Source organism: Gossypium hirsutum, chromosome A06 (assembly GCF_007990345.1).
Source record: "Gossypium hirsutum isolate 1008001.06 chromosome A06, Gossypium_hirsutum_v2.1, whole genome shotgun sequence".
Lineage (NCBI taxonomy): Eukaryota > Viridiplantae > Streptophyta > Magnoliopsida > Malvales > Malvaceae > Gossypium > Gossypium hirsutum.
In genome coordinates this window covers 4,567,765-4,595,042 of record NC_053429.1, presented here as the reverse complement: position 1 = coordinate 4,595,042, position 27,278 = coordinate 4,567,765, and the positions used below count along the sequence as shown (strand labels likewise).

The window sequence follows — 27,278 nt, the reverse complement described above, 5'->3', positions numbered from 1 at the left end:
TGGTTGAAGACACACCAATCACATTAAATAATTTCTTTCTATAAACCCAATTTATAAACCCAATTTAATTAACATCAAAATAAAATTATCTGCCAGTTGGTTTTGATTAACATGCAGTATATACCCACACTAGCAAAACATTCATTTGAATATAAAAAAAAACTATAAAAAAAAACCAACTAATACTACCAGTCAAAGCATAAATAAACATTACAAAGCTTTTTAATTTGAGGCAAAACTCAAAAGACAACACACAAAAGAAAACACAAGGACCTGGGACTTGGGAGACTATATTAATGCAAAGACAGGGAAGACAAGCTCAAGTGCGTTCACTCGCGGAGCTGTCATTCGATATTACAAAAACCCAACTCCCTCTCTTTGCTATTTGGCCCTTTCTCTCTCTCTCTCTCAATAGACAGCAAATTAGAGTTTGCAGCTGTCGGGTCTTTTTTTTTTTGTTGCTTTTTTTTTTCTGGCTTTTCTTTTATTAACCAACCGATCAAATAATTAACAACAGCCAACAAGCAACAACTTCTATGACATCATAAACAAGTCTGCATCTCACTCTCTGTCACTCTTTCAATGATTCCTTTGTGGTAATGTGTGAAGGGTGCCTTGGGAACGTATATTAGACACAATCATATATGGTAGAGCAATGAAAGCAATGGCCAAAAGGGTTGTGGATGTTATACAAGTTTCAAGTTTCATGCAAAAGGATAGATAAACCCCGGTTTTTTCTTCTTCTTTTTGTTTGTTTAGATGCCATGGCTTATCCACATTATCGATCACCATTCGGTGACACAACGTTTACAAAAGTGTTCGTTGGGGGATTACCTTGGGAGACACCAACAGAGGAAATGCGTCGATATTTTGAGCAATTTGGAGAGATTCTTGAAGCTGTTATCATCACTGATAAAGTCACAGGCAAATCTAAAGGATATGGCTTTGTAAGTTTTTTTTTTCCATCTTATTATGAATGTTTAAAGTTTTTACTTCATGAAGGTGTTTGTAAAAATATCTCAAATGTTTTGTATAGGTTACTTTCCGTGATCCTGATTCAGCTAGGAGAGCTTGTGTTGATCCAAATCCTGTAATTGGTGGAAGAAGAGCAAATTGTAACATTGCTTCATTTGGAAGGCCTAGGCCTTTACAGCCACGAGGTCCCCCCCCCCCCAATACTCTTTGATACGAGCTACACTTTTCACCATTCAATTATTGAAATAAAAGAGAAGATGATGATAATAATGGATATTGGATATGGTGGATTTTAATGCAGGAGGTAATAACAGTCCTTATCAAGGAGTTGCACAGCAAGGTGCACCATATAGTGGAGTTGCAGCACCAGTGCATCCACATCCGCCTCCGCCACCACCACCTCCTGTCATGTATCCACCCCCTTATGGGTGAGTATCCTCTATTGTTTTCACTCCATTTCTCAATACAGTTGGTATATCAGATTATATATTGTAACTCAATAATGCATTTGACCATACAACATTGTCATTACCAAAATAATATTAATGGAAACTAAAAAGAAACCTTTACAATACCTATGTAGTCAATGATATAACGTGGCATACATTGCTGTAGCTAGGGGAAAAATAATAATAAAAACAAATGAAAAAGGTTAACCAGAGGAGCAGATTCCTTACTGATCCTAATATACATTTGTGCTTGTAATCTCTTATAATGAATAATCATATTTTCAAGTTTAATTAATTCTTATGGTATGTGAAGATTAAGCCAGCTAATCAAATTGGGATCCAGTAAGATTAGGAGAAACTATGGCAATGCTTTGTAGTGCCCTTATATATATATATCTCAAAGTGGTCCCAGATATGATATTGATATATGAGTTTTAAGCAAAGGGTTCCATTTTTAGGCAGCTAATTATTATGTTCTGTATTATATTATTTCTATTCTCTTATAATCCCAGGCAACTCAGAGTAAAGAAAAAAAAAGTAAATTAGAAATAAAAATAAGGTTATAGTAATTAAATTATTGATCAATGGCCTCATCTGCCAAGATAATTTCAAGGATCCAGCTCATTTACAGCTAACATTTATGTGATTGTATTTTTATTATCTGTAGAGCTTCAGCTACCTTTGCACTTACATATATTTAAGATCATGGTAATGCATACCCATCTTTTCACCTATGTTTAACTATAGTTAGCTGCACCATTAGTAATACAGTTCGTTGATAGAGTGTCCGACTCTTAGTTTTAATGACCCCGAAATCAAACCTCGATAATTTGGAGTATTAAAACTTGATTATTAGATTTAGATGGATATCTTAAATTAATTTCCAGTACCTACCTAAGCGAATGTTGTCCTTGTTACTAACAAGTGTTATCAATGTAGGACCTTATGATCATGTTGAAATAAGTCCCCTACCTTAGCTATCATTGATTCCTTTTTCTATACAAGGATGCTGTTTCTTGCAATTACTTCCAAGGGAAAGTTCTTTTTTTCTTTAATGATGAATTGTCTACCTTTACAGGTACCCTACTTACAGTCCTGAATATGGGTTTCACCAAGTAAGTTTCATTTTGTTCAATGTTAAGCAAATAGTTCAAATTAAAGGCAGCAATATTTAGTGAGGAATGTTATTGAATTGGTATGCAGGCTGTCTATAATCCACAAATTCAGCAGCAACAATACTATCATCAACTATATGGATCATCATCTACCACAATGGGGTCTCCATATTATTATGGCTATTCTTTGCAGGCTCCTAGGGGAACATTTTCTGCACCCCAGGCTCAACGTATCCCCGGACCGTCCTTCCTTTACTACCCTACTCAAATGGAGGGGTCCTTCTCCATGTATCCTTCCCCACCTTTTCAATTCACTAGGCATCTCTTTCCTTCTTCCACAGGTAAATAACTTTTACTCTCTTTTTACCTTTCATTCTACATTTCCAATGCTATAAGTAAGATGATTTTTTCAAGACCACAGAAGGAATGTATCAGTCATTAAGCCAAATGTTATAGTGCTTTTGTTCCTCCTCTGATGTTCATATAAACTTTCTGACACAGATAATTTATAGTATTTGGGTTTAGTGTAGCATGCGCCAAATGGGGGGGGGGGGAGGGCACATGGGCTACCTCAAACATGTGAATGATTATTGCAATGTCCCAAATGATGGATCAATAGAAAATCATGACAGGGGTGCAGAGTGTAAACTAATAGTGACTCCATGTGGTTTCAGTATCAAGGATGATGGTTGATTCTGATCATTGAGGCCCACTAACCATACTATCCACTGCCACTGTTTTATATTTCTACTTGGACTGGTTAAAAGTAATTACAGAATGACTTTGCAACCATGGCTAAGTAATTTGAGGAAGAAACTAACACGTTAAGTTTTACTTTATCAACCAAAATTATCTTCTTTTTATATGCTGAGATACTGATAATTGAGAGCTTTATCATTGTTTGGTAAAAGAGTAACTATCACTGTAATTGTTGCATATCTATTGGATTTCAAAACTTACAATGCCCCAAGTCCAATGCTGATGTATAAGGACTTAACATAGAAGCTAGGCAGGCAGAGGGCCCCTGTTTTTCTCAGTGAAACATCACTTCCAGGGGTGTTGTTTCTGTAACTATGGAAATATATATATTTTTTTATATACATACACACACTTTTTAACTTAAAACTCCTGCATGTATCTCATTAAATTGATTTTTTTTTTCTTTCACGTACATACATATATATATGTTTGTATATCTCTATGCTCATCAGAAATCTTTTTACTGATTTCCATCTCAGATTCACAGACTCCACAGCATACCTCCACAGAAACAGAAGCTGGGGCCATTACTTCTGAAAGTCCAAAAACCTAAAGGGAAGAACACATCCCCTGTCAAAAACTTCAAATTGTATAATCTTGATAAGATTATGTTCTTATCACCTTATTTCACTCTTATATTCTCTACAATTTAGCAATAGGTGGGTTACCTATGGCAGGAAAAAGGAGGGACTAATCAACCACCTTATGCTGATTTTCTTTTTTCCTCTTTAATTCTTAAGGAAAAAAAGAAACATTCTTCTTCTTTTTTCTCAAAAGTTTTCATTCAAGTGATTCATTCATTAAGAGTTTAACATCCATTACTGAATTGTATGAATTATGAACAAAAGGAGGGAAGCACATCCCCCCCCCTCCCCAATAAACAAAATTTTGATTAAAAATTCGTCTGTCAACATCATTTTGTTTCCTTTTTATCAAGGATTTCAAGAAACTGTAAATCTGGGAAATCCATACTAGCTCTTTCCATTTATGGTTTGTTTGCATGGTGTTAATGTCCAGAAAATATAAGGAGAAGATTTGGTTTATAACACTTCAAAGCGAGACCCTCCTTTGCATGGTGGCATTATTCAACGAATATATGCCCCTTGATAGGATCCAATATAAATAGGGGGAAAAGGAAATGAGTCCTTTTTTCAGAAATTATCTAGTTAGTGTTAGTTTGCAAGGCATTTCTTTTTCCACTTTTTCAATATTTCATTTGTTTAGGGAAATGAAATACCAGAGTTTCAACATAAAAGTCATATTCATACTATGGTTATGGAGAAAGCTATCTTCATTGGAGGATGATGGCCTATACTTTCATCAAACTTGTTCAATTTACATAACAATGCTTTAATGGAGGTTAGTTATATAGTCCATTAATCAACTATATCTGTTATGACTTATGAGAGTTCATAGCACACTGGCTCAGTTTTATATATCCATCACTCTATTGTTAGGACTACACACATTTGATGAAATGTCTCCAAATACAGCATGCTTTTATATTTTAGTACAATGAAGCCCAAAGCCCTTACGATAAAAGAAAATATTACACATTCGAACCTTTGATTGGATGTCGCAGTTACAACCATGCTTATAGGCAAGAGCATTGATGCATTGCATAACAATATGTTGAATAGAATGACAATAATTAGATCGTAGACATATCTAAGGAAGGGTTATCAATATTCGATATTATCCGGAGCTTCTGGTTTAAAATTTAGAATTTAAGGTTTAGAGTAAATACTTTCCTGACAATGGCAATATGACATTGCCTGTCAGGTAGCTCATAGCTATCTAGCTTGAATTCATGCTAAGCGGACTTGACTAGTCGTCATTTGTCTAAGTCCTTGTATATAAGCATACCAGGCACATCAGTGCACACAGGAAAACCTGTTTATAAAGTAAGGCTATACCTTAATTCACTGTCAAACCTACTTTTTTTCCTGTTTTTCTTATCTTACAAATGATAGATAAAAGATTTGTATATGTTTGGGATTCGATCTCAAAACTTGTTTTATACCATTTTTTAATTGGATTAAAACTCGAAATAAATGTTTGTAATTTTTATGTATACATAAAGAGAAAAATGAAAAAAAAAATGGAGTTTTCAGAAGTCATAGTCCCCGAGTAAAAATAGAAACAATTGATCCCTACAAGGAATTGTGAATCTAATAGCCAAAGGGTGTGTTGTGTGGTGTTGACTAGTGGTGAGAGAGCAAACCAGACTATATAATACATTGCCATAGAATTTGAACCTTCTGTAGTGCAATTCTTGCTAAAGTCAGAAGCCTTGGGCCACAGGATTTAAGGTATTTGCCTTTCCATCCCAAGAGTAGATAAACATAAAAAGCAGCAGATATTTATGAGCCCCTCAACAAATGTTGTTTTCATTCAACTGCATTATTCTCCAGCCACCCTACCTCTTTTCCCTCAATATTCTCTCAATTGGCCTTGGAAATCCAATTATAAATCCTTTCCAAAAGCTTAATAAAATAAACCCACATTCTTCCTTGTGCTCTTTTTTCTCATGGAACCTTCAGATGTTTCATGTGATTCTGATATTGTTTCTAGTACCAATTACCATACTGATATGGAGCCACTTGATCTGTTTCCAGGTGCAATACATGAGTCACTTGACCCTATGCCATTGCTGAGTTATGAAAACCCTAAACCCTGCAGTGAAGAAGACAAAGAGGATGTCACTGTGGCCTTGCATATTGGTCTCCCTGACCCTTCCAATGACTCTAATACCAACAGCAGCAAGGAAAACATTGCAAATGGAGGTGGTAAACAGTATTGGATCCCAACTCCTGAACAAATCCTCATTGGTTTCACAAATTTCTCTTGCCATGTCTGCTTTAAAACATTCAACCGGTACAATAATCTTCAGGTGCAATGCAATCACTCTATATATCATGTTATTTTATGTATGTATGTGTGTGTGTATTTGACTGATATTATATTCAATGATTTCAATGGTAGATGCACATGTGGGGACATGGTTCTCAATATCGTAAAGGACCAGAGTCACTCAAAGGAACTCAACCTCGAGCCATGTTAGGCATTCCATGCTACTGCTGTGCTGAAGGGTGCAAGAACAACATAGAACACCCAAGGGCAAAGCCATTAAAAGATTTCAGAACATTGCAAACACATTATAAGAGGAAACATGGGCTGAAACCCTTCATGTGCCGCAAGTGTGGGAAGTTCTTGGCGGTGAAAGGTGACTGGAGAACCCATGAAAAGAACTGTGGCAAGCGTTGGCTTTGTGTTTGTGGTTCCGATTTCAAGCATAAGAGATCACTCAAAGACCATATCAAGGCATTTGGGTCTGGTCATGGTCCTTTTCCTCCATCATTTGATGGGGTTGAGGTACTTGAAGATACTGCTTCTTCCCTACATGTCTGAAAACTTCCCTCATTTTCAAACTTCTAATAAAATATATATATCATCCTACTACTTCTTTTCCCTAATCGTATTTCAAACATTAATAATGTGACTCGAACTTGAGCACTAAAAGTAACAAAAGCTCAGCCTCATTATTTTTCAAACACAAAATGATGATTTGCTTATTCATTTGCAATGAGTCCAAAATATAAACATCCAAGAAAGGGGGAAGAGAACAAGAACGTAAAGATGAAAACATATAGGGTAACATTATTAGGGTATCTAATGTTGAAGGAGAACTGAGACATAAACTACAGACAATGATATGTATAGGAAGGGTGCTATGTTTAGCTAACAAAACAAGAACAATAGGATATCATCTTGTAAGCGAAAAAAACATTGGATTCTTGACGTAACAAAAAGCATCATGAAGTGTAAGACATTCACTGCCCCTTCAAACACAAACTGGCAAAAACACTGTGGTCTTATGTGTGCGGCTGTTATTCCAGTTGTTGCAGAAGTGGGTCTAGGATTCTTATTGAAAATTATATACATACGCCCAATATAATCCTAGTTTTGTTGAAATTTTTTATTTGTACTTGATAAATTTAATATTTTGAAGAAGGAAAGTCCTATATTTCTAGCACATATATGCTGAAGGTAAGAAAAAAAAATACTTTTAGGACTAAAATTAAATTATAAATATTGCATGCTTTTAACCATTATATTAATTTATAGTTTTAAAATTTGTAATGAGATGGATCCTTGATGAAGACAAAAGAAAAGCCAAAAAGTACTATTAAAGGGAGGAAGGTTATGTATAAAAAAGTTTTATCATAAAAAAAATTGAGAAACACCTAAAAATATTTTATTTAATTTTTGTTATATCTTTATTTGACTGGGGACACGTGGAAAAATGAGAATTGATTGAAGAAATACCCATGAGTGATCTTTTGCCTTATATCATTTTTATAGTCACCCAGTGATTGACTACTTGCATGCCTCTGTTAGGGCACTTGCTATTAATAAGTATCTTCTTCTCAAGAAGAGACCACCCACGAACTATCACTTACTTTAAGGTATTAATATAGTTGATAAACCATAAAAGTAACACATTTTAATCTTATACTTAGCATATTTTTGGATGCTTTATCATATAATTTAGTGAATTAGATGCTCCTAATCTCTTAATTTCATGTTTTATACTTAGGAGAGCATAGGGGAACAAAAGGAGCATAAAATGGGCCAAAAATGGACAAAACAGGATGATCGAAGGATCCACACGGCTAAGACGAATTCCACACTGGTTGAGAACACGCTCGTGTGAGCCACACGGGCTGGCCACATGCCCATGTGGCAACCTGTGTCGATATCACTACCTGTTTCCCAAATACGCGGAAAAAGCCAAATTTTAGAGTTTCTGAGCATTTTGAAGTTTATATAAACACACTAGAAGCATACCTAAAGAGGGACACAGAGTAGAAAGCAGAAATTACTCGAAGAAAGCCATTGGAATCATCTCAGAAGCAGATCCACTTCAAGATTGAAGATCTCCATTCAAATTTCTCTCGAAGTTTATTTGGGTTTTTTATGTCTTGTTGTTTTTCTAAAATTGAGATGTCTTCCTTTTACATTATGAACTAAACTCCCTAAATACTTAGGGAGGATGAAACCTACGATGGATCTTATTATTTAATTATCTGAATTATACGATAAATACTTGTTCTTGTTCTTGATTATGTGTTCTTAATCCTTGTTTTAATATTTCCAGGATATTATTCCAAGTGTGATGTGCTTATTTGTTTAAGAGTAGATCTAGCATAATTAAGTGGAGTTGCATGCAATCCTAGAAATAGGACGACATAAATCTGCCGGATTAGAGTCAAATCTAATAGAAGAATCCATAGATTGAGTTAATGCGACGATAGGGGTTTTAATTAGAAAGAGATTTCTATTAATTTACCTAGAGTCAGTTGTTCTTAGTCTCGAAAGAGATATTAACATAATTTAGGGATTTCTACGTATCAAGACAAGTGAATAAATCGTTTGATTCAGAGTCAGAATACTAAGTGAAGTCTAGGTGGATTCTTTCCTGGGTATTGTCCTCCTTATAAGTTTTCTTCAAGTATTTTTCCCAATTTGCTCTCTGTCGCGATCAGTAATTAATTAGTTAGTTAATTTTAGATTAAAACAAATCATTTATATTTTAGGCTAAATAATAGAAAGATAGTTAGTACTAGTACTTTTAGTCCTTGTGGATATGATATTTTAGACTCATCATAGCTATACTACCATTTGATAGGTGCGCTTACCTTTGTTGTGATTGTAGTCTAGTTTAGTGAATCATAAAACGATCATCAATAGTAAAGGTCTTCATACCACTCTTCTCGTCTCTTAAAACCCTAATATGATAAGCTCTCTTTCACCTCAGCCTGAGTCTTCTGCTTTTTTGGCTCTCATCCCTAACAAGAATGAATCGGCTTTCCTTGGCATCATCTCGTCTCTCTACTTTTTCCACTCTTATTGAAACCGTGTATCAACAATTCTATGTAAAAGCATATTAGGAAATGTTTCAAAGTTGCGTGGATTACATCAGATTTTGGAGCCAAGTTTAGCATGATCGGACAATAAATAGCATAGTTTGAAAATATTTGAATTTATATATATTATATATTGTATTAATTGTCACAACTCAATCTAATTCGCAAGGCATGAACCTTGTTGTGTGAATATAATTTAAAATTGTTATTTTCTTGGGCTCCACATATCCCTTAAGGTTTTGCCATGCTCATATTTGTCTCTAGAGATTCTAATTCACAATACAACACACAAATTCATGCAGTTTGTACAACTAGATAAATTGACATTTGTTCTTCACAATACACTCATTTGTGTGTTGTGAGGTGGGTTTGAATTTCTGGAGGTGCACTCGAGAGTGATAATATCTTAAGAGATTGATAGATGTTTAAAGAAATTAACTTTGATTTTTACGCTCAAGTGCATCTCTAGAGACTAATGGATGCTTAAAGAGGACAACTTTGACTTATACTCTCAAGTAGGGGTGGAGCTGGACGGGTAGGTAGGGCTAAAAAGAAAATTTGCCCCTTTAATCCCTTTAAAATTAGTAAGGTCTTATGTTAATTCAATGCTGAATTATATTTTGGCCCTCCTAAATTTAAAATTTAATTATAATTTCTACAAAAATAAAAGTTTTGTAATTTAATTCTTTAAAAAATTGTATATTTTTAGACTAATACAACTACACAATTTCGCTTTTAACTTTCTTGAAAATTTGTTATTTAAATTCGAACTAAAAAATTAATTCACCCCAAGGCAAGACCCATGCCCAACAAGTTGGGTCGAGTCATCACATTAATATTGCAAAACCTACTTAAACTTAATCTGTTTTTCATTTATGAACAAGGGTTAGTATTTGGTACACACGTAATATATTTATTTTATTTTACAAATAGTCTTAAAAAATTGATATGTGCGTTTTTAAATATTATACCTCTATAAAACGTTTATCAATCTCCTGAATTTGTGTATTTTAGACTTCATGATGTTAAGGGGTTGACAAGTATACTATAGGGATATAGTAAAATATTAAAAAATAGATATTTAAATATTTGTGAAATTAAAAAAATACATTATCAATGTACCAAATATCTACCCTTAAATTAAAGGAAAAATATTTGGTACATTGCATGTGGAGCTTTTAAACTCCACAAGCGGGCCAGGGAGTTGATACATGTCCTATAGGATATAATATAATATTAAAAAATAAATATTTGAAAAAAAAAAGAGTCACATGACAATATTTTAAGATTGATTGTGAAATAAAAAATACATTACCAATGTACTAAATGCTAATCCTAAATTAAAATTGATATCAAATTAAAAAAGAAAAAATTTTATGAGAGATAGGAGGGAAGAGTGTTTTTTTTTTTCAAAATTTAAGTAAAGATATAATGTATATTAGATTATGTCACTAAACAAATTTATGTAAAAATTAAATATATTTACAAACTAAATTGAACTTTGGTTGAAGTTGCTTCGAGGATGTTGATACGTATAAGTGGATTTTTTTTAATTATTTTATAATTGAGTTAGTGTTTAGTTTACTCGTGACACTAATTTAGATAAGAATTTAAATATAATATAGAGAAATAAATAAGGTTAAATTTAGTGAAAATTTTAGGAGTCAAAATGAATTTACAATCTATAATATATATAATCATGAGTTTGAATTTTTTTTAAGTATATGAACATATTCTTTATTTTTTATTATATTACTAAATTGACATTAAAAAATACTAGAAATTCTATTACACACTTAAGCGTGTAAAAATCATAAATTTAGAATACAAATGTCTATTTAAAAAGAACATATAATAAATAATGAAATATATGGTTTAAAACTAATTAATAGTAACACATAAAATATGTACGTTATTAAAATGAAAACATTGTATTAATTGTTTACCATGGTGTTGTATATATTAATAACACTGATATAGTTGATAAAATGTGAATAAAACATGCATATTTTTATTAAGTTTTTTTAAGTGAAAAGACTAAAATAATCTCAAATAATATTACTTATTTTAATTACAGAAGAGCATTTTTGTAACTTCCTAATCGAATTAGTGATTCGGTTAAGAGTGACACTAATTCAATTAGAAACTTAAATAATAGTATAAAATTATACCATATACCAATTAAAATTAAGAAGTAATACAAATAATCTTTACTACTGTAAATGGAAAATGTTAAAAAAAATTATTGATAAGTTAGAATTGAGAAGGTTATTTTTTTGAAAATGATTTCCATGAAAACTCCAATTTGCATTGTATAATGTGAAAACTTCTATTTATAATGATATGTTAGGTTATTTTTAATTAATATTATAATTATAGTTTATAATAAATTCTTATTGTTTATTATTTATTTTTATAATTTTATAATTGTTTAGGATTACATATAAAACTAATGAAAAATTATAGTCTCCGTCACTTAAGACTTGTGTACTAAAAAGAAAAAAGTCAAGAGAAATTAATCATCGTATTGTTTCTCTTTATCAAATCCGATCGATGATTCTAATTCAACATCAAATAATTTTCTATAATTTCTAGTTAGCAAAATATAAAGATCTTGAATTTTTACTTTTGATTCAATTTAAATTAAAATTTTATTTAATAAAATTTACATATAATTTTAAATTAGAAAATATATTTTTAATATTAAGACTAAAAGTTTAATGTTTTCAATTTAAATATTAATATTTAATTTGATATTTTTAATATATTAAAATCATAATTAATTTTATCTATTATTGATGAAGAATTACAAATTAAATCAGCTTTTCAATACTTAAAATACTCTTTATTTTTAAGATATTTATAAGAATTATAAAGCTAGGGTTGCTCTTGTAACTTTATTCAAAGTCAAAGCGTTAGATAAGATACATTTCATATATTAGTATTTTATTGTCATATTAAAATAATTAAATAAAAAAAACTTAAGAGTTTGAAATTTAATAAATATTAAAATAGACTTTGTATTTCAATCACATTTTCGTTCTCATTTAAATTATCTAATTACATACAGTATAAAATGTTTAAAATTTTAAAAATAAAATTAATAAATATAAAACTCATGTGCAATGCACGAGACATTGAAGTTATATCAAAATTGAAATGAAAATGTAAAATATAAAAATAAGCTTAATAAGAATGAAAGAATTTAGGGGTCGAGGCGGCCAGCCTTCTTAGATTCCCCCTCTGTGTATTATATGTTTGATGGTTTCATTGGAATCTTGGTCTTATGCAAATAGACAAAATGTAACACCCAAAATATATAAGGTCGAATGAAATAAATAACCAAGAAATCATTTAGTCTTTATGGTTACGTAGTTAGTGCATTCCTTAGAGATCTTAAGTTTTATTCACCCCTCTCATTTCTTTTATTTTTATTTTCACCAAAATAGGATGAGAGCCACTTCAAAAATAAATATTAATTGATGTAAAAACATAATAAGAAATGGGTAGTAGCCCAATGGTTAACATGTCACTCTCTCCCCTAACATAACCAAGTTCAAGCCATGCCTTTTAATTTCAATAGGAAAGGGAAATTACCTTGTAGCCCCCTAACATCAATTTCATCTCTAACCTTGCCAAGAATTGGTAAGTTCATTATTAATTCTTGTTGAAATTCCCTGTAATCTTGATCAATCTTAAAAATCATTATTAATTATTGCGTAAATGTCATTTGAAGGATTCAATTTAGATACCCTAGACCAAATCTAAGTGCGAGAAACATCATTCGAGATCCCAGAGATAGGTTTATGTTTCTTTACAAGTGAATTGGGACAACTCGTGTCTCAAGATAGTGCCACATAGTCAGCTATACAGGTGTGTGGACCACACGACCCTCTCACATGATCATGTTCCCCTTCAAACCTTAGGAAATTTGATTCTTAAACGGCTTGGGACCCTCCACATGGCCACGGCCTGCCACATGGTCATGCCCCCATGTAGGTTGATTTGATGAATATCACATGGCCACAATTTGTCACATGGTCTAACCACACTGTCCAGGGCTATCCAAACGATCCAGCCACACGGTCGTGTGTCCCCTGTTTCTTAGATTTTATAATTTTGGTCCAAATTTTTATGTTTTGCTTAGTTTAGTCCCTGAATAGTTCCCAAACTGTTTTTAGTGCTTTATTTTAATCAATTGAGCCATTGATGATATGAATAATGTTAGAACCCATACTCTTATTGATTAAAGTATTATGCATGAACTGTGAATAATGTAAATATATATATGCCTATTGTATCTGTATTGGTGATTACGCATACCACATGCCTTAATCTTATCATTAATTCGAATCCATGATAAGCATGTTTTGATGTTGTAGTGATTAAATAAGAGCATATTTTTTGCTACCACATTGATTTGTTGAAATCATATTGTTTATTCCCATTTTATTTGTTATAAGCATGTTATATTGTATTACATGGGGAAGGACGCTTTGAAAAGGAGGAAGGTCCAGCAGAATATAAATTTGCAATGCTGGTGGTTTATCCATATACATTTGACAGCTTCCATCTGCATTTATGTTATGTAATCACAACCATCTGGCAGTATATTAACCTGCAACACTGGTGGTTCGCCCATCCATTATTTGGCAACTCTTATCTGCAAACTTGTTATCTATTCATAACATCTAGCAATGTATTATCCTGCAACTTTATGGTTTATCCACAACCTGGTGTGTAGGGATAGACGAGTTCTACGAAACTCTTATTATGGAGTGTAGTGGTGGGTAGGATCTTTTTTGTAAATTTTGAAGTTGTATTGCATTCACAAAGTATGTGTAAATGATTTTGAAGATTTTTGAGATGGCATATATGTGTATAATGTTGATCTGTTAATCCGATATTTCGAATATGCTATTGTAAATTATTATATGTAATGTGATTTTGTATGCTAATCGGTTGCTTTGATTATCTTGTGACGGAACTCACACTGAACTTCATAGTTTACTCTTTTTTGTTTTCTATCTTTTTAGATAACTTACTAGGTTAGGATGTGAACACATAATCCAACGGGTCTCGAATCGGCTTGTTTTCTATAATATTTATACTTAATATTTGATATTTTATCATTCAGAGGTTGTATTTTATTTTTTTGAATTATGGCATGGGTCTTAGGATTTGGGTTTGTTTTTATTTTGCATGACATTTAATTTAAATTTTAGGATATCAAGTTATGATTATTAATTAACTATCTGTGAACCCCGGCTTTTATTAAAAAAATAGTTATCACTTTTTTAATGCTATATTGTAATTAAGATTTCAAGTAATAAATAAATTGGTAATTAACTAAGTTTTCTTCCAAAGATAAACAAATTTTTTAAAATAATTGTTTTCAAAACACCGATAGCTTACTTGATCACTTCAGTGGCTAATGTAATCTTTCAAATCCGGGTTTAACCTTTAGGACGGGTTAGGGAGGTTACATTTGATGGTATCAAAGCTTAGGTTTTTTAAACTTGGACCGTAAAAATTTGAATAAACTTGCATGCATGAATTAAAAGGGTATTTTAGGAAAAAACCATGCCACAAGTTTATGAAAAAAAATGACTTTCTGTAGGAAATTAAATCTGAGACTCCGATGTCGGTCCTACTTTAGTTATTGTTACTTTTGAAACTTTGGATAAACTATAACCTTTAGATTTTGAACATTTAGGAGGATCACTAATGCCTGAACTTTTGTATGAAAATTATAGATATACTTTAGACTCTAAAATTTTTGCAAGATTAGCTATGAACACCTAAGGTATACATAGTAAGGGTAGGCCACGTAGGGCCTAGCTGCACCTGTAGAGCTGCCCACTATCCAGGGAGAAAACATGATCCCTAAGGAGGACTATGTTGAGAATTCTACCACCAATGGTGGTGAAAGCTATGAGAATGACGATGATGTCGTGATGTCAGCAATGCTGAGATTGTTGAAAATGGTTGCTAGAGCCTAAACTGGATCAAGAAGTCATAGGTCTATTGCGGAAAGACTCCGATCAAATGGGGTATAAACGTTCAAGGGTATTGCTGGAACGACTCCCACTATGGTTGAATACTAGATGGAGTCGACTGAGAAGATTTTAGAGGACTTAGAATGTATTTCGGAGCAAAAATTGAAGGGCACTATGTCTTTCTCAAAGAAAATGTCTATTGTTGGTGGCAGACTGTTGTAAGCGGTACACAAGCTAATCGGATAAACTTGGAGTACTTTCAAAAGGCCTTTCAAAAGAAGTACCTGGGCACTAGATATGTGGTGACCCGCAGGCTCGAGTTTATTGAGCTAAAACAATGAGACAAGTCTAAGGCAGGATATGAGGTTGAATGTTAAGGCTCATTTCTTGATGATTTTATTAATTCTAACCCTATGTATTTTGGGGTGTTACAAGTAATTGGACACATCTTTACTTCAGTGCTTAGCATGTATCTTTTTGTTAGCCCTGCTGTCTGATCTTTTTCAGAGTCATGTTGAGGCTTTGGTTGTAAGATTAATTGATTATTTTGGGCTTGAGGCGTTACTTTTAACCGATATAACAATTTATCTCCCTTAAGATTGAAGCAAGTTATAAAGTGACCTAATGGCAGGTTAGAACAATATGTCCCTTTTCTCTATTCTCTTCATTTCTTGCCTCTTATTTCCTTTTCATCCTCACTTAAATCTTAGCCCTTTTCCTTTCTCTTTTATTTCTTTCCTTTATTTTTTTATCTCATCCCTTTATTTTTTTTTCTTTAAAAAATTAAGTTTTTTTTTTCCAACATAAGTAGCTCAAAGGATGTTTATGGTCACTCAACACCATCGACCTTTACTTGGTAGGGTCCATTTTTCTTTTCTCTCTCTTGTGAGAGTACAACTGTCTAGAGTCTTCTATGACTCTTTGTCTTTACGTTCTAGTGGTACCCAACAAATTTCTTAGAATTTGATGAGTAAACAATGTATGTATGTGAGCTTGAAGTTTATTTTTGGCAAGTTTTTTGCATATTGAACTTTCAATATAGTGCAGCTTTAGTATTCTGGTCATAAGTTAAGTTACAGACCTCCGTTTGAAGCCTATAATATATCAATTCGAAGAGAATTGAAGTATCTAACTAACTTTATTTATGAATTAAACCCAAAAATGGTCAAGAAGTTCGGCATGAAAATGATTAAAAAGCCTAGAAAAATTTTACTTTATGTAATTAATAGCACTTTTGTATTTTCTCCATTATATTTTTTTCACAATAAATAGATACTATTAAGTTAAGACTTGGCGGTGTACGGAGATATAGCCACTTTTAGTTTTATTTTTTAAAGGGTTTTTAAAAAGTTTTGATTCTAAAAAGTTTGTGAGATTAAATTGTCCTTAATCTTTCACTACTGTTTAGTATTTGAATGTTTCCAGATTTGTTAAATATTCGACCAATATTTGATAACTTAGAACAATTGCTTTGTCAATTAAAGATTTAGTCAATTGATTGATTTCTAATATTTGTGACAAGCTACATCCTTGTTTGTGTAGTACAGGCCTGCGATCTAACTTAAATGAACCCTAATTGTGTGTTTGTTGGTTAGAATGGAGTCTTTTTCACCCTTAATGCTATTGATAAATTAAATTGTAAGTGATCGTTATAGGATTAATTTGTCAACAAGGGAAGTAATTAATGGTGATTGCCTTGGTTATCGAGAAGATAAGAAGAGATTAGGTTGCTAGGCAATCATCGATAACTATAATCAATTTGTTAAAGAACATTGAAACTTATCTTTGTACCAATGATTAAACAAATGAATCAAACAGAGATTTTACTTTAAGAGGAAGCTTCATCAGATTGATTTTTCTCTCAACTTTTAATCATCGTTTTCTTTAAAAAAATTTAATTTAGTTTTCTTCAAAATCTTGGTTTTAATTTTTAGTTTAACGAAATCTCCTTTTTATTTAGTTTTTCTTTTTTGTTTTATTTGAAGGAATAAAATTACTATCATCCTTCGTGGGTTCTTCCATACTCATCATTAACAGCAAAATTTCGTAGATTTTATTTTTGTTGGTCTCAACAGTCAACAGCCTCTCCTTCCTATTAACTAGGCTTGAAATCTTCCAAATTAGCACTCATAATCATGGATGATTTTACCTACGAAGCCCAATTAAATATCCAACACTTGATTTTTGGGCTCAGAAAATAATAAATGGTTCCATTGTCAAAGCCCAACACTCCACCTAAAAGAGCCCAATATGTCTACATCATCCACGCGCCTCTGCTCTAGAAAACTCGCCATCGCCACGCAAGCAATACATTTTCATTTCGAAACAAAGATTTGTGTACCCCCAAAGGCGTAATTATCTGACGATCATCGCACAGTTTTCTCCGCCGCAATGGAACCACCGCCACCGCAATCCCCTCGAGACGAACACCCTCACACTCACTCTCATTCATCCACCTCCATCCCCACCACTGGTACTTGCTGCAAGTGCGGTGGTGCCACGACCCACGCCCCACCGTCCCAATCGCCAACTTCCTGGCCTGACCTTTCCTCTCCCCCTGCATACCGACCGATTCGAGCCCCCGCTTTAAACCTCCCTCCAAACAACACCCAAGCCATAATCCTAACTCCTGTCCCTCAATCCCAAGAAGTCCCCACCATTACTCCTCCTTTCCATTTCCAAATCCCATCCAAAAAAATCACTTCCCCTGATGATATCCGCAAATTCCACGACTCCCCTACTTCTAAAAACTTCCTGGGTTTCATCGTCGCCTTGTCGGAATCTATCCGCGGCCGTAAAATCTCCGATCCCTGCCATGAATCTGCCACCGTGTCCAATATCGTCTTTATCATCGAAAACCTGAGTCTCTGGGTCGATCAGATCCCACCCGTTCAACAATCCTCTCGTTACGGTAACATCTCTTATCGAACCTGGCACGAACGCTTAACCGAAAACGCGAAATCCTTCATGCTACAGTTCCTCCCCGAGGATCTCAAATCCTCCACTATTGAAATCGTCCCTTACTTCACTGACAGCTTTGGGAACTCAAGCCGAATCGATTATGGAACGGGACACGAAACCAATTTCGCAGCCTGGTTATACTGCTTAGCCAGAATGGGAATAATCAAGGAAGAAGATTACCAAGCAGTGGTGGCTAGGGTTTTTGTCAAATATTTAGACTTAATGAGGAAGCTTCAGCTTGTTTATTGCTTGGAGCCGGCGGGGTCTCACGGGGTATGGGGTTTAGATGATTATCATTTCTTGCCATTTATATTTGGGAGTTCGCAGTTGATTGATCATAAGTATATGAAGCCGAAATCGATACACAATGAGGATATTTTGGATAACTTTTCGAGTGAGTATATGTATCTTTCGTGTATTGGGTTTATAAAGAAGGTGAAAAAGGGTCCGTTTGCAGAGCATTCGCCACTGTTGGATGATATCAGTGCAGTGCCTAATTGGAAGAAGGTGAATAGTGGGATGCTTAAAATGTATAAAGCTGAGGTGCTCGAAAAGGTTCCTATTATGCAGCACTTCCTCTTTGGCTGGCTCATTAAGTGGTAAGTTTTTTGGGGGTTTAATTGTTTTATTTATAGAATAGTAATTTGCGACATGTTCCTTTTATGCAAGATTCATACCAGTGCCAGCTTTGACATTGTTTATAGTATCATAGTTAAAGATTCTCTGTTTTTTAGTACTGGCCTGATGTTAAGTAAAAAATGCCCCTTCATTTACAAATGCTATGTAATGATTGATGACTGCTATCATGTTCATGAGTATGGTGCCATTACTCGGAAATGGCACCTCAGAACACCCTCTGTGTGTCTAATATGCCTTTGTTGATACCTAAGTTACATTAAAGAGGTCATGCGATCTTTGGTGACTTTGAAAGATGGCATTACTGTTAGCTGCATGTTTTGCAAAAACCATGCCTTGGTATGGGTCTGTGCAATGTGAATATTCTGGCCACATGGCTAAGCTATTTTGAACCACCTCAGAGAACCGTTCACAAGTTGATACCGTTGCTAACTGATAACATACTATTTGCTCAATGATCAGTCTTTCCTCTTTAGTTTCTGTGGGGTATGATGGAACAAAAACAAAGTAACTAGCGTGGTTCATTTTGATAATTGATTACAAATTACTTTGTGCTTGGATTATTCTGATAATCTTTGATTGTTGTAGTAATAATATTTTACTGTATGTTTAACACTTCTAGTAAAAGAAATTTCTGTCCTCATCCAGGAATATGCACTTGTTTATTCATACCGTTCTTTTTTTCTGTATATACATCATGTATTAAGCCATATGGTTGAATGTTAAATGTCATGCATCTCGTGATGCACTTATGCTGTATAGAGATCATCTACTCTTGGGTTCTGAAAGCCAATAAATTCCCTGTATTCAGGAAAATGATAAACGGTTACCTGTAGTATGAATCGCTGTCTGAGCACTCTAACATGCCTAGTAGAACTATTTTGAGAGGCCAGAAAAGAATCTGCCATCTATTGGGATCGTGATACAACTAAACCTTACTCTCACCCATATAAATAGCATATCAGCTTAAAATTTCCTCACTATAATATAGCATATTTTTACCATATGATATTGGTGATGAAGACTCGATTCTGCACAATCTTTTTGTTCAATTGAGGTGCTTTGGAAAGCTCATTTAAGATTTTCTCAGAGTGATACATGAAACAATCTTTTCAGACTGATGCAAGAGATGATGAATATTGGTTCAGACCTATCTTCCTATTTATTTATTTATTTTCATTTGGGATGCCTTCATCTAAAGCTATTCAAGATGGAATTCTTGTTTCCTTTATACTTTCTGGTTGCCCTTCATATTGCAGTGAAGCTGATATGCATGAACCTCTATAAAATGATAAGTATTCATGATAAAGCTTATCTGTTGAACTCTGTTAAACTGATTTATCAAAGCTTTGGGCCGCCTTCAAGTAAACCTTCCATTCATTTTGGGTCCACCACTACTATGAAATAATTCTGGCATGTTGTTTATGCTTTGCTTGTATTTAAGATACGTGCTATTGGTATTAGATTTGTTTTCGTGACACGGTATTGCGCTGCTATAACATTATGGTTAGAATTAACAGGGTAACCATGTTAAAATGTAACTAATTTCTTTTATGAATTTTCCCAGGGAATGATCTTGGTATCATCTTTATGGACAGAGGCTGTGGAACCAAGAGAATACTATTTTCCACCTGATTTTATCAACAGTTGTAGAATTAGAAAATTATCCTATTATCATCTATAGTACCTGGAATTTATTAAGGTGTTTCTGCCCATTCTAATTAGCTAATACAGGTGTTGTCACTGACCCCCCACCTTCTTTCCTTTTTTTTTTTTTGATGAAAGGCCACAGGTTTTATTAAAATACTTAATGCATGGAACTTATGTTTTGCAATATATATTTATGGGAAGTAGTAGTGCCTAAATTTTTTATTGTGGAAAGTTAAAGATATTTAGATACCATACTATACCATTAAAATCAGAACCTAACCGGAAAATGGATAATTTAAGATATGTTATCATAGAACATAGTGAGATCTCCGGCGTCAAACATGGCATATCTATTGACTATCTGCCTCTTTGCATTGAGTTAGGTTTTGCTCTATACTTTTGAGCTTTCTGCATTATCTTACATACTGCGAATAACCTATTTGTGATTCATTAGCATGATAAATATGGAAATGGATAGATTGAGTACCTGACGTCTCAAAACTTTTACATGTTGGTTTTCGACTGTTCCTTTTTAATTTCATAAGAAAATGAAAAGACTCATTTTTGGTTAAATTATGAAAGTTACTGGTTGAGTGATAAAAGATGTTTTTTCAATTTTTGTTGATAGTTGAACTTTTATTTTGTCGAATATTTTAGTGCTTTTTTGTAACATCAACACTGAATTGTTATTTTCTAAATCAACAAATTAATAAGAATGATTTAGTAGTGTTATCAATTGGTTAAAAGGAAATTAAGATAAAATTATGAATTATATTTAATATCATACGCATCATATAAATCTTATAGAGATACTAAAATTATGTTAATAAGAAAATTAATATAAATAAATATTAAATTTAAAAGATGTAAAAAGTCAACAAATCCCTTAGCGCCACGTTAGTAAAAAATTAAACAACTCACATTAAATGATTGTAGGAACTATTGAACCATGTTTTTGTTACATTATCATTGTTTCAATTTCAAGTTTGTGGTTTGCAGTTTCTATTAAAATGCTTCATGCATGGAATTTAATGAAAAATATACAATGTAAGTCCTTGTTTCAAATACAATTTTCAGCCACAATTGTTTTTCTTAAAATATACCATATAACTCATTTTTATAAATTTAGTATTTTTAATTTTTTTTTTTTAGAAATTTGATTCATCTATTTTTCATATTTCAATATTTAAATCCAAATGTTTATATTTTTAAAATTATTTTATTAATTTAAGTCCATTGCAACGTCATTTTTTTAGTTACATGGTTCAAAACCATGACCATTGTACAAAAAACGTTCCATGAAAGTCAATCTATTAAATGAGACTCGTTTAACTCATGTAAACTGGCATGATTCAAAGAAAAAATGATAAAATGTATCTATTTGAAGCATTGTTGGCCTAATGAAACAATTATGGAAAATTAAAGTTAGTTTGGTAAATAAAAAAATAATTTAAAAATATATATATAATCTCATAAGATTTGATATTATAACGTACGAGATTACACAAATCTCTTTTTAACAGAAGATATGCTTCAATCTCATCTATTTATAACTTAATCTATAGCTCATTGTTTATGATAATCCGTTTGTATCATATCTTTCTTTTAGTATATTAAATGTTTGGGGTTCTTTTATCTTTTCTTGGATGCCTTTGATTTTTTGTTTAGGTTTTGCAGTATAATCCAAGTTGGAAGAAAGTGACATGAGGTAACCCCCAATCTTTTTGACTTTTCTTCTTTCCTATTGTGATTTGATTATGACCTTCATGATTTGAACGAAGATCAGATGGAAGAAGAGCAAAGCGAGTTTCGACACTGGGACGAACTACTTCCTGATGTATTGGGGCTGATCTTCACTAACCTGTCGTTACAAGAGTTACTGACAATCATTCCCTGTGTCTGCAAATCCTGGAGAAAGACAGTTAGCGATCCCCATTGTTGGCAAGATATAGATCTTGACGAATGGAGCTGTCGCTGGCAGCCCCACCAACTCGATCGGATGCTTCGAATGCTAGTCACAAGAAGCAGTGGATCTCTCCGCAACCTACATGTTTCAGGTCTTAAGAATGATTCCATTTTCTCATTCATCACAGAGAAGTAAGTTCACTTGCTCTTACCCTTTTTCACAATTGCTTTCATGATTTTATTGGATCCGAGACCAGTTCCTATAGGGGATCCTTGTTCAATGGAAACCTTGATGTGAAATGGCATTTTTTGCCCTTTGCTTTTGCAAGTGCTGGCTTCCTTCAGGTTTTACGACTGCCGCATGGTAAAATAAGTGATTCAATAGTAGAACAAACCACCCCAAGGCTTTCCACAGTCACTTTCTTGGATTTGAGTTACTGTCCCAAAATTGGTGCCCAAGCTATAGAGGCCATTGGAAAGCACTGTAAGCTTCTTGTAACTCTGTGCCGCAACATGCACTCTCCGGATTCAGCAGGCAAGGTCGAACCGGAGGATGAGGCGAATGCAATAGCAGCTACAATGCCAAGGCTAAAGCATCTTGAGTTGGGTTTTCATCTTATCAGCACTGAATGTGTTCTCAACATCCTCTCTAGCTGTCCTCAGCTTGAGAATTTGGTCATAGATGGTTGCCCCCAGGTGAAACTTGACCGTAAGTTCCTTAAAGAAAAGTACCCAAAGTTAAAGATAGTGGGACCTCATCTCGTGAAGGCTAGACCGGATAAGCGCTTCAGCTTTGCAGTTCAACGTTATCCAGTCACTGACTTCTTTTCTGGAACACTATGGAGTAAATTGATAGAATTGTGACGATGGTGGAATGTTGGGTTAGTAGGACAAGCTGCATTGACACAAAAGAAGTGCAGGTTAATAAATTTTTTCAAGTTTAATGGCTAAGGGTATATTTAATAAACCATTGAAAATTTTTATTTTACAGAAAATAGAAATTTTCAACATTTAATATTTAATTGTGTATGATAATAAAATTTTCTAAATAAAAAGTGTTGATTATGATAAGTAATTTTTCAAAATTTTATTCTCGATCATTTTATTAAAAATTAAAATAGTCAAATTTTATTTTTAACTTTTATCTTAAACTATTCCAACTAAAAAATATTATACTATATTAATAAGATTGAAATAATGAATTTTCAAAAAGCAAGATTTATTATTATCAAATAAAATAATTATATTCGGTGCTTATTTTTACTATCGTGTACTTAATTTTAATTAATATACCAAATAAATTTTATAATTTAAATTCAGTATTTGATTTTTTTTTTAAATTAATAATTAATTTTTCAATTTATCAACACCTAATATATCAAACAATTTTATAATATGAACTCAGTACTTAGAAAATTTAGTACTTATAAAATTTAGTACTTTAGTTTTTTAGTACCTGTAACTTTTTTAGTTTATCAAACATACTCTAAATGTTAATTTATCCTCTCTCTTTTTTTTTAATATAAGTATCACTAAAACACCCCTAACCTGTATCCGACACTGGAATAGGGTCACGAGGTGTTACCGGACTTATATCTTAAATAGTAATACATTTCAATCACAATTCTCAAACCAAATAAAAATTATTCACATTCCATCATATTGTCCCTAATACGAACCTCCAAGGCTTAAAACATGCATTAAAAATGGTTCGGGACTAAACCAATAACTTAGAAATTTTTCAAAGTACAGGAGTCACACGCCCATGTCTCAGGCCGTGTGGGCATTCGAAATGGGATCACATAGTCGTGTCTCAGCCCGTGTCCTACCCCGTGTAACTCTTTGACTTGGGTCACACGGCAAGACCACATGCCCGTGTGTCAGGCTGTGTGCCACTCGAAATGGCCTTACACGCCCATGTACCAAGTCGTATACTAGATTGTGTGGAAATTGGAGGGTATACTGACTTGTACCACACGACCAAGCTACATGCCCGTGTGCTAGGCCATGTGAAGCTACTGACTTGGTTTCTAAATAAGCATCAGGGGACACACGGCCGTGTCGCCTGGCCGTGTATCACACACGGCTGAGACACACGCCCACGTCTCTGCCCATGTAGACAAAAATAGGATATTTTTCCAAGTCATATACCTCACCCACATTGGTACCAACCTATACACATCAATTTGCATATAGCCATGGCATAAATAGGCACTCAAAATCAACCAATCTCAAGTTTATAACATTTACTTTCACACATACAACATGATACTCATAATCACATCCATTGACCACTTTAACACATACCAATTATGCTTTCCAAAATATACCTAAATGATCAAAAACAAATATGCCTCATTGTGTCTAAAACTTAGCATGTATGTCACTTATCAAATTCAACCATTTGATATCGAAACACCACTTCACAACCGCAACTGAATATAATAAAGCCATTTACACAAATAACATGCATAATAATATCTCAGATACAAGCCAAATCAAATGACAAAAAACATAACAAAACATGTAGGCTATCATTAGCCAAAACGACCTATACATGCCATTATAACCGAAATTATAAAACCACAATACCAAAATAGCCGATAGATAGTGTGATGAAATCTCCACCATCTTCCAACCCGAACGAGCTTCCGATATCTAAGCACACAAAGAAATTAACACAAAGTAAGCATGAAATACTTAGTAAGTTCGTAATTCAAAAATAAAGCTTACTACTTCAATTTATAAGCATAATTCACTTTAGTCAATTCAATATATCTTGGCCTTGGTCTAAACAACATTAACCTTTCAATTTTAATTATCACATAAATTAGTAACCCATCTCAAAACAACATAGCATAAGTACACACTTCTTAGTGCATTCACATTTTCAGGCATGTGTATAAGCATATTTTTACCATCTAATAACTCATACTATTTTCCATGCTTTGATAGCAATTCTAATTAAGGCATTTGTCTATCTTTCCTTCTATTTATATGAATTTAACCACAACTAAGTTCATCATGTATTCATATGTCATAAATATATATACCATTCAAATAATATGAATATGATATTCACCAACAAATTAATAACAAGGTTAACATAAATTCAATCACATAATTTCTCATAATGTTCACAACTTCCTTAGTTCCAATGATCGTATAGCCTTCCGTACATACCTGTATTGATGCGTATTTATTTTTCACCATTTCACATATTTAATTTACCGTTGAACCATTTGGAATAGAAATCGGATATTCGGGAGTCTCGCATCCTAACTGCCCATATCATGGCCCGAAACCAACTCAATGTATCTCGCACTCCACGTGCTAATATCATGGCCCGAAGCCAAATCAACATAACTCGCACCCGAAGTGCTAATATCATGGCCAGAAGCCAAATCAATATGACTCGCACCCAAAGTGCTAATATCATGGCCCGAAGCTAAATCAATATAACTCGCACCTGAAGTGCTAATATCATGGCCCGAAGCCAAATCAATATAACTCGCACCCAAAGTAATAATATCATGGCCGAAGTCAAATCAACATGACTTGCACCCGAAGTGCTAATATCATGGCCCGAAGCCAAATCAATTTAATTCGTACCCGAAGTGCTAATATCATGGCCCGAAGCCAAATCAATATGACTCGCACCGGAAGTGATAATATCATGGCCCGAATTTCCGTCGAATACTTCTGTACAATTGTATCCTTCAACAATTCAAATATAAAGCACTAAATCTCAATGATAATAGTGCTTATTAACATACGAACTTACCTCGAACTCGTACGACGAAAAACGATCGTCTAATCGATAACTTTGTCTTTTCCTCTATCTAATTCCATACGTCATTTTTCTTGATCTATATAATCAAATTTAACTCATTTAATCATTATTCTACTCAATTCAATCAATTTTCATATTATGACAAAATTAACATTTTTCCCCTATACTTTTGACCTTTTTACAATTTAGTCTTTAAGCTCGTAAAATAAAAATTCCTGAAATTTCACTGCACCCAAGCCTAGCTGAAAATTATATATGCTCAAAGAAGCTCATACATTTCACAATTTAGCACATTTAACCCAAAATTTTTATATTTCTCAATTTAACCCCTAATTGATAATTTCATAAAAAATCACTTAACAAAAAATATTTAACTAACAACAAAGATTCATTTCTTCCATTAAACTTCAAAACCCTAACATTTTCATCAATGGAAAATCTCAAACTATTCCATAGTTTTGCAAATTAGTCCCCTAATTAGCTAGGTTAAGCTACAACGATCCCAAAACATAAAAATCAACAAAAATGGGACAAAAACGCACCTACATGCAAGGGAGATATGGCCGAGTGTTGAAGCTCCGAAAATGGTGTTTCTTTGCTGTAATTTTTTGTTGGAGAAGAGAATGAGAGATGATAGCTTTACCTTTTTGATTATTTTTATCATTAATTGCCTTTTTACCAAATTACCCTTACTTAACTTTAATAATTTCATAAATACCAAGCCATGCACATCCACTAACTCAATTAGTGGTCAAATTACCAAATAAGGACCTCCACTTTAAATTTCTATAGCTATTTAATACCTTTAGTAGTAGAACACAACTTTTGCACTTTACGCGATTTAGTCCTTTTTCACAAATTGAGCATGTAAACATTAAAATTTCTTAATGAAATTTTTATACCATAATACTATCACGCTGTAGACCACAAAATAATATTAAAATAAAATTTTATACTTCGAATTTGTGGTCTCAAAACCACTGTTTCGATTTTCACTAAAAACAGGCTGTTACTAGAGGTGTTCATGGGCCGGGCCGAGTTTGGGTCTGGCTCAATTAAAAAATCATGCACATTTATTGGGATCAGGCTGGGTCGAGCCTAAAAAT

At 33.3% G+C, this 27,278-nt stretch overlaps 4 protein-coding genes and 1 long non-coding RNA gene across 5 annotated transcripts; 4 read left to right on the top strand and 1 right to left on the bottom strand.

Annotated features, from left to right (window-relative positions):
* Nucleotides 1–248: 248 nt before the first annotated feature.
* Nucleotides 249–4,209, top strand: LOC107962431 (RNA-binding protein 38). The gene is made up of 6 exons (XM_016898821.2): nucleotides 249–947; nucleotides 1,037–1,160; nucleotides 1,277–1,403; nucleotides 2,503–2,539; nucleotides 2,628–2,880; nucleotides 3,778–4,209. The coding sequence occupies exons 1-6, from the start codon at nucleotides 684–686 to the stop codon at nucleotides 3,849–3,851; spliced, it is 879 nt and encodes a 292-aa protein (XP_016754310.1). The 5' UTR covers nucleotides 249–683; the 3' UTR covers nucleotides 3,852–4,209.
* A 1,386-nt stretch (nucleotides 4,210–5,595) lies between these two features.
* Nucleotides 5,596–6,769, top strand: LOC107962430 (protein TRANSPARENT TESTA 1). Its single transcript, XM_016898819.2, has 2 exons — nucleotides 5,596–6,191; nucleotides 6,284–6,769. Exons 1-2 carry the CDS (start codon nucleotides 5,829–5,831, stop codon nucleotides 6,707–6,709), a joined length of 789 nt encoding a protein of 262 aa, XP_016754308.2. The 5' UTR covers nucleotides 5,596–5,828; the 3' UTR covers nucleotides 6,710–6,769.
* Nucleotides 6,770–17,510: 10,741 nt separating this feature from the next.
* On the top strand, nucleotides 17,511–20,696 carry LOC107962429 (serine/threonine-protein phosphatase 2A activator). The gene is made up of 2 exons (XM_016898818.2): nucleotides 17,511–18,787; nucleotides 20,392–20,696. The coding sequence occupies exons 1-2, from the start codon at nucleotides 17,619–17,621 to the stop codon at nucleotides 20,396–20,398; spliced, it is 1,176 nt and encodes a 391-aa protein (XP_016754307.1). The 5' UTR covers nucleotides 17,511–17,618; the 3' UTR covers nucleotides 20,399–20,696.
* Nucleotides 20,697–21,953: 1,257 nt separating this feature from the next.
* Nucleotides 21,954–23,450, top strand: LOC121203203 (F-box protein FBW2). The gene is made up of 3 exons (XM_041114944.1): nucleotides 21,954–22,182; nucleotides 22,261–22,571; nucleotides 22,709–23,450. The coding sequence occupies exons 2-3, from the start codon at nucleotides 22,261–22,263 to the stop codon at nucleotides 23,241–23,243; spliced, it is 846 nt and encodes a 281-aa protein (XP_040970878.1). The 5' UTR covers nucleotides 21,954–22,182; the 3' UTR covers nucleotides 23,244–23,450.
* A 1,351-nt stretch (nucleotides 23,451–24,801) lies between these two features.
* Nucleotides 24,802–26,793, bottom strand: LOC107962428 (uncharacterized). Its single transcript, XR_005928279.1, has 2 exons — nucleotides 26,715–26,793; nucleotides 24,802–26,248 (listed from the first exon to the last, which is right to left on the bottom strand). It is a non-coding gene; the product is annotated as an uncharacterized lncRNA (long non-coding RNA).
* Nucleotides 26,794–27,278: the final 485 nt, after the last annotated feature.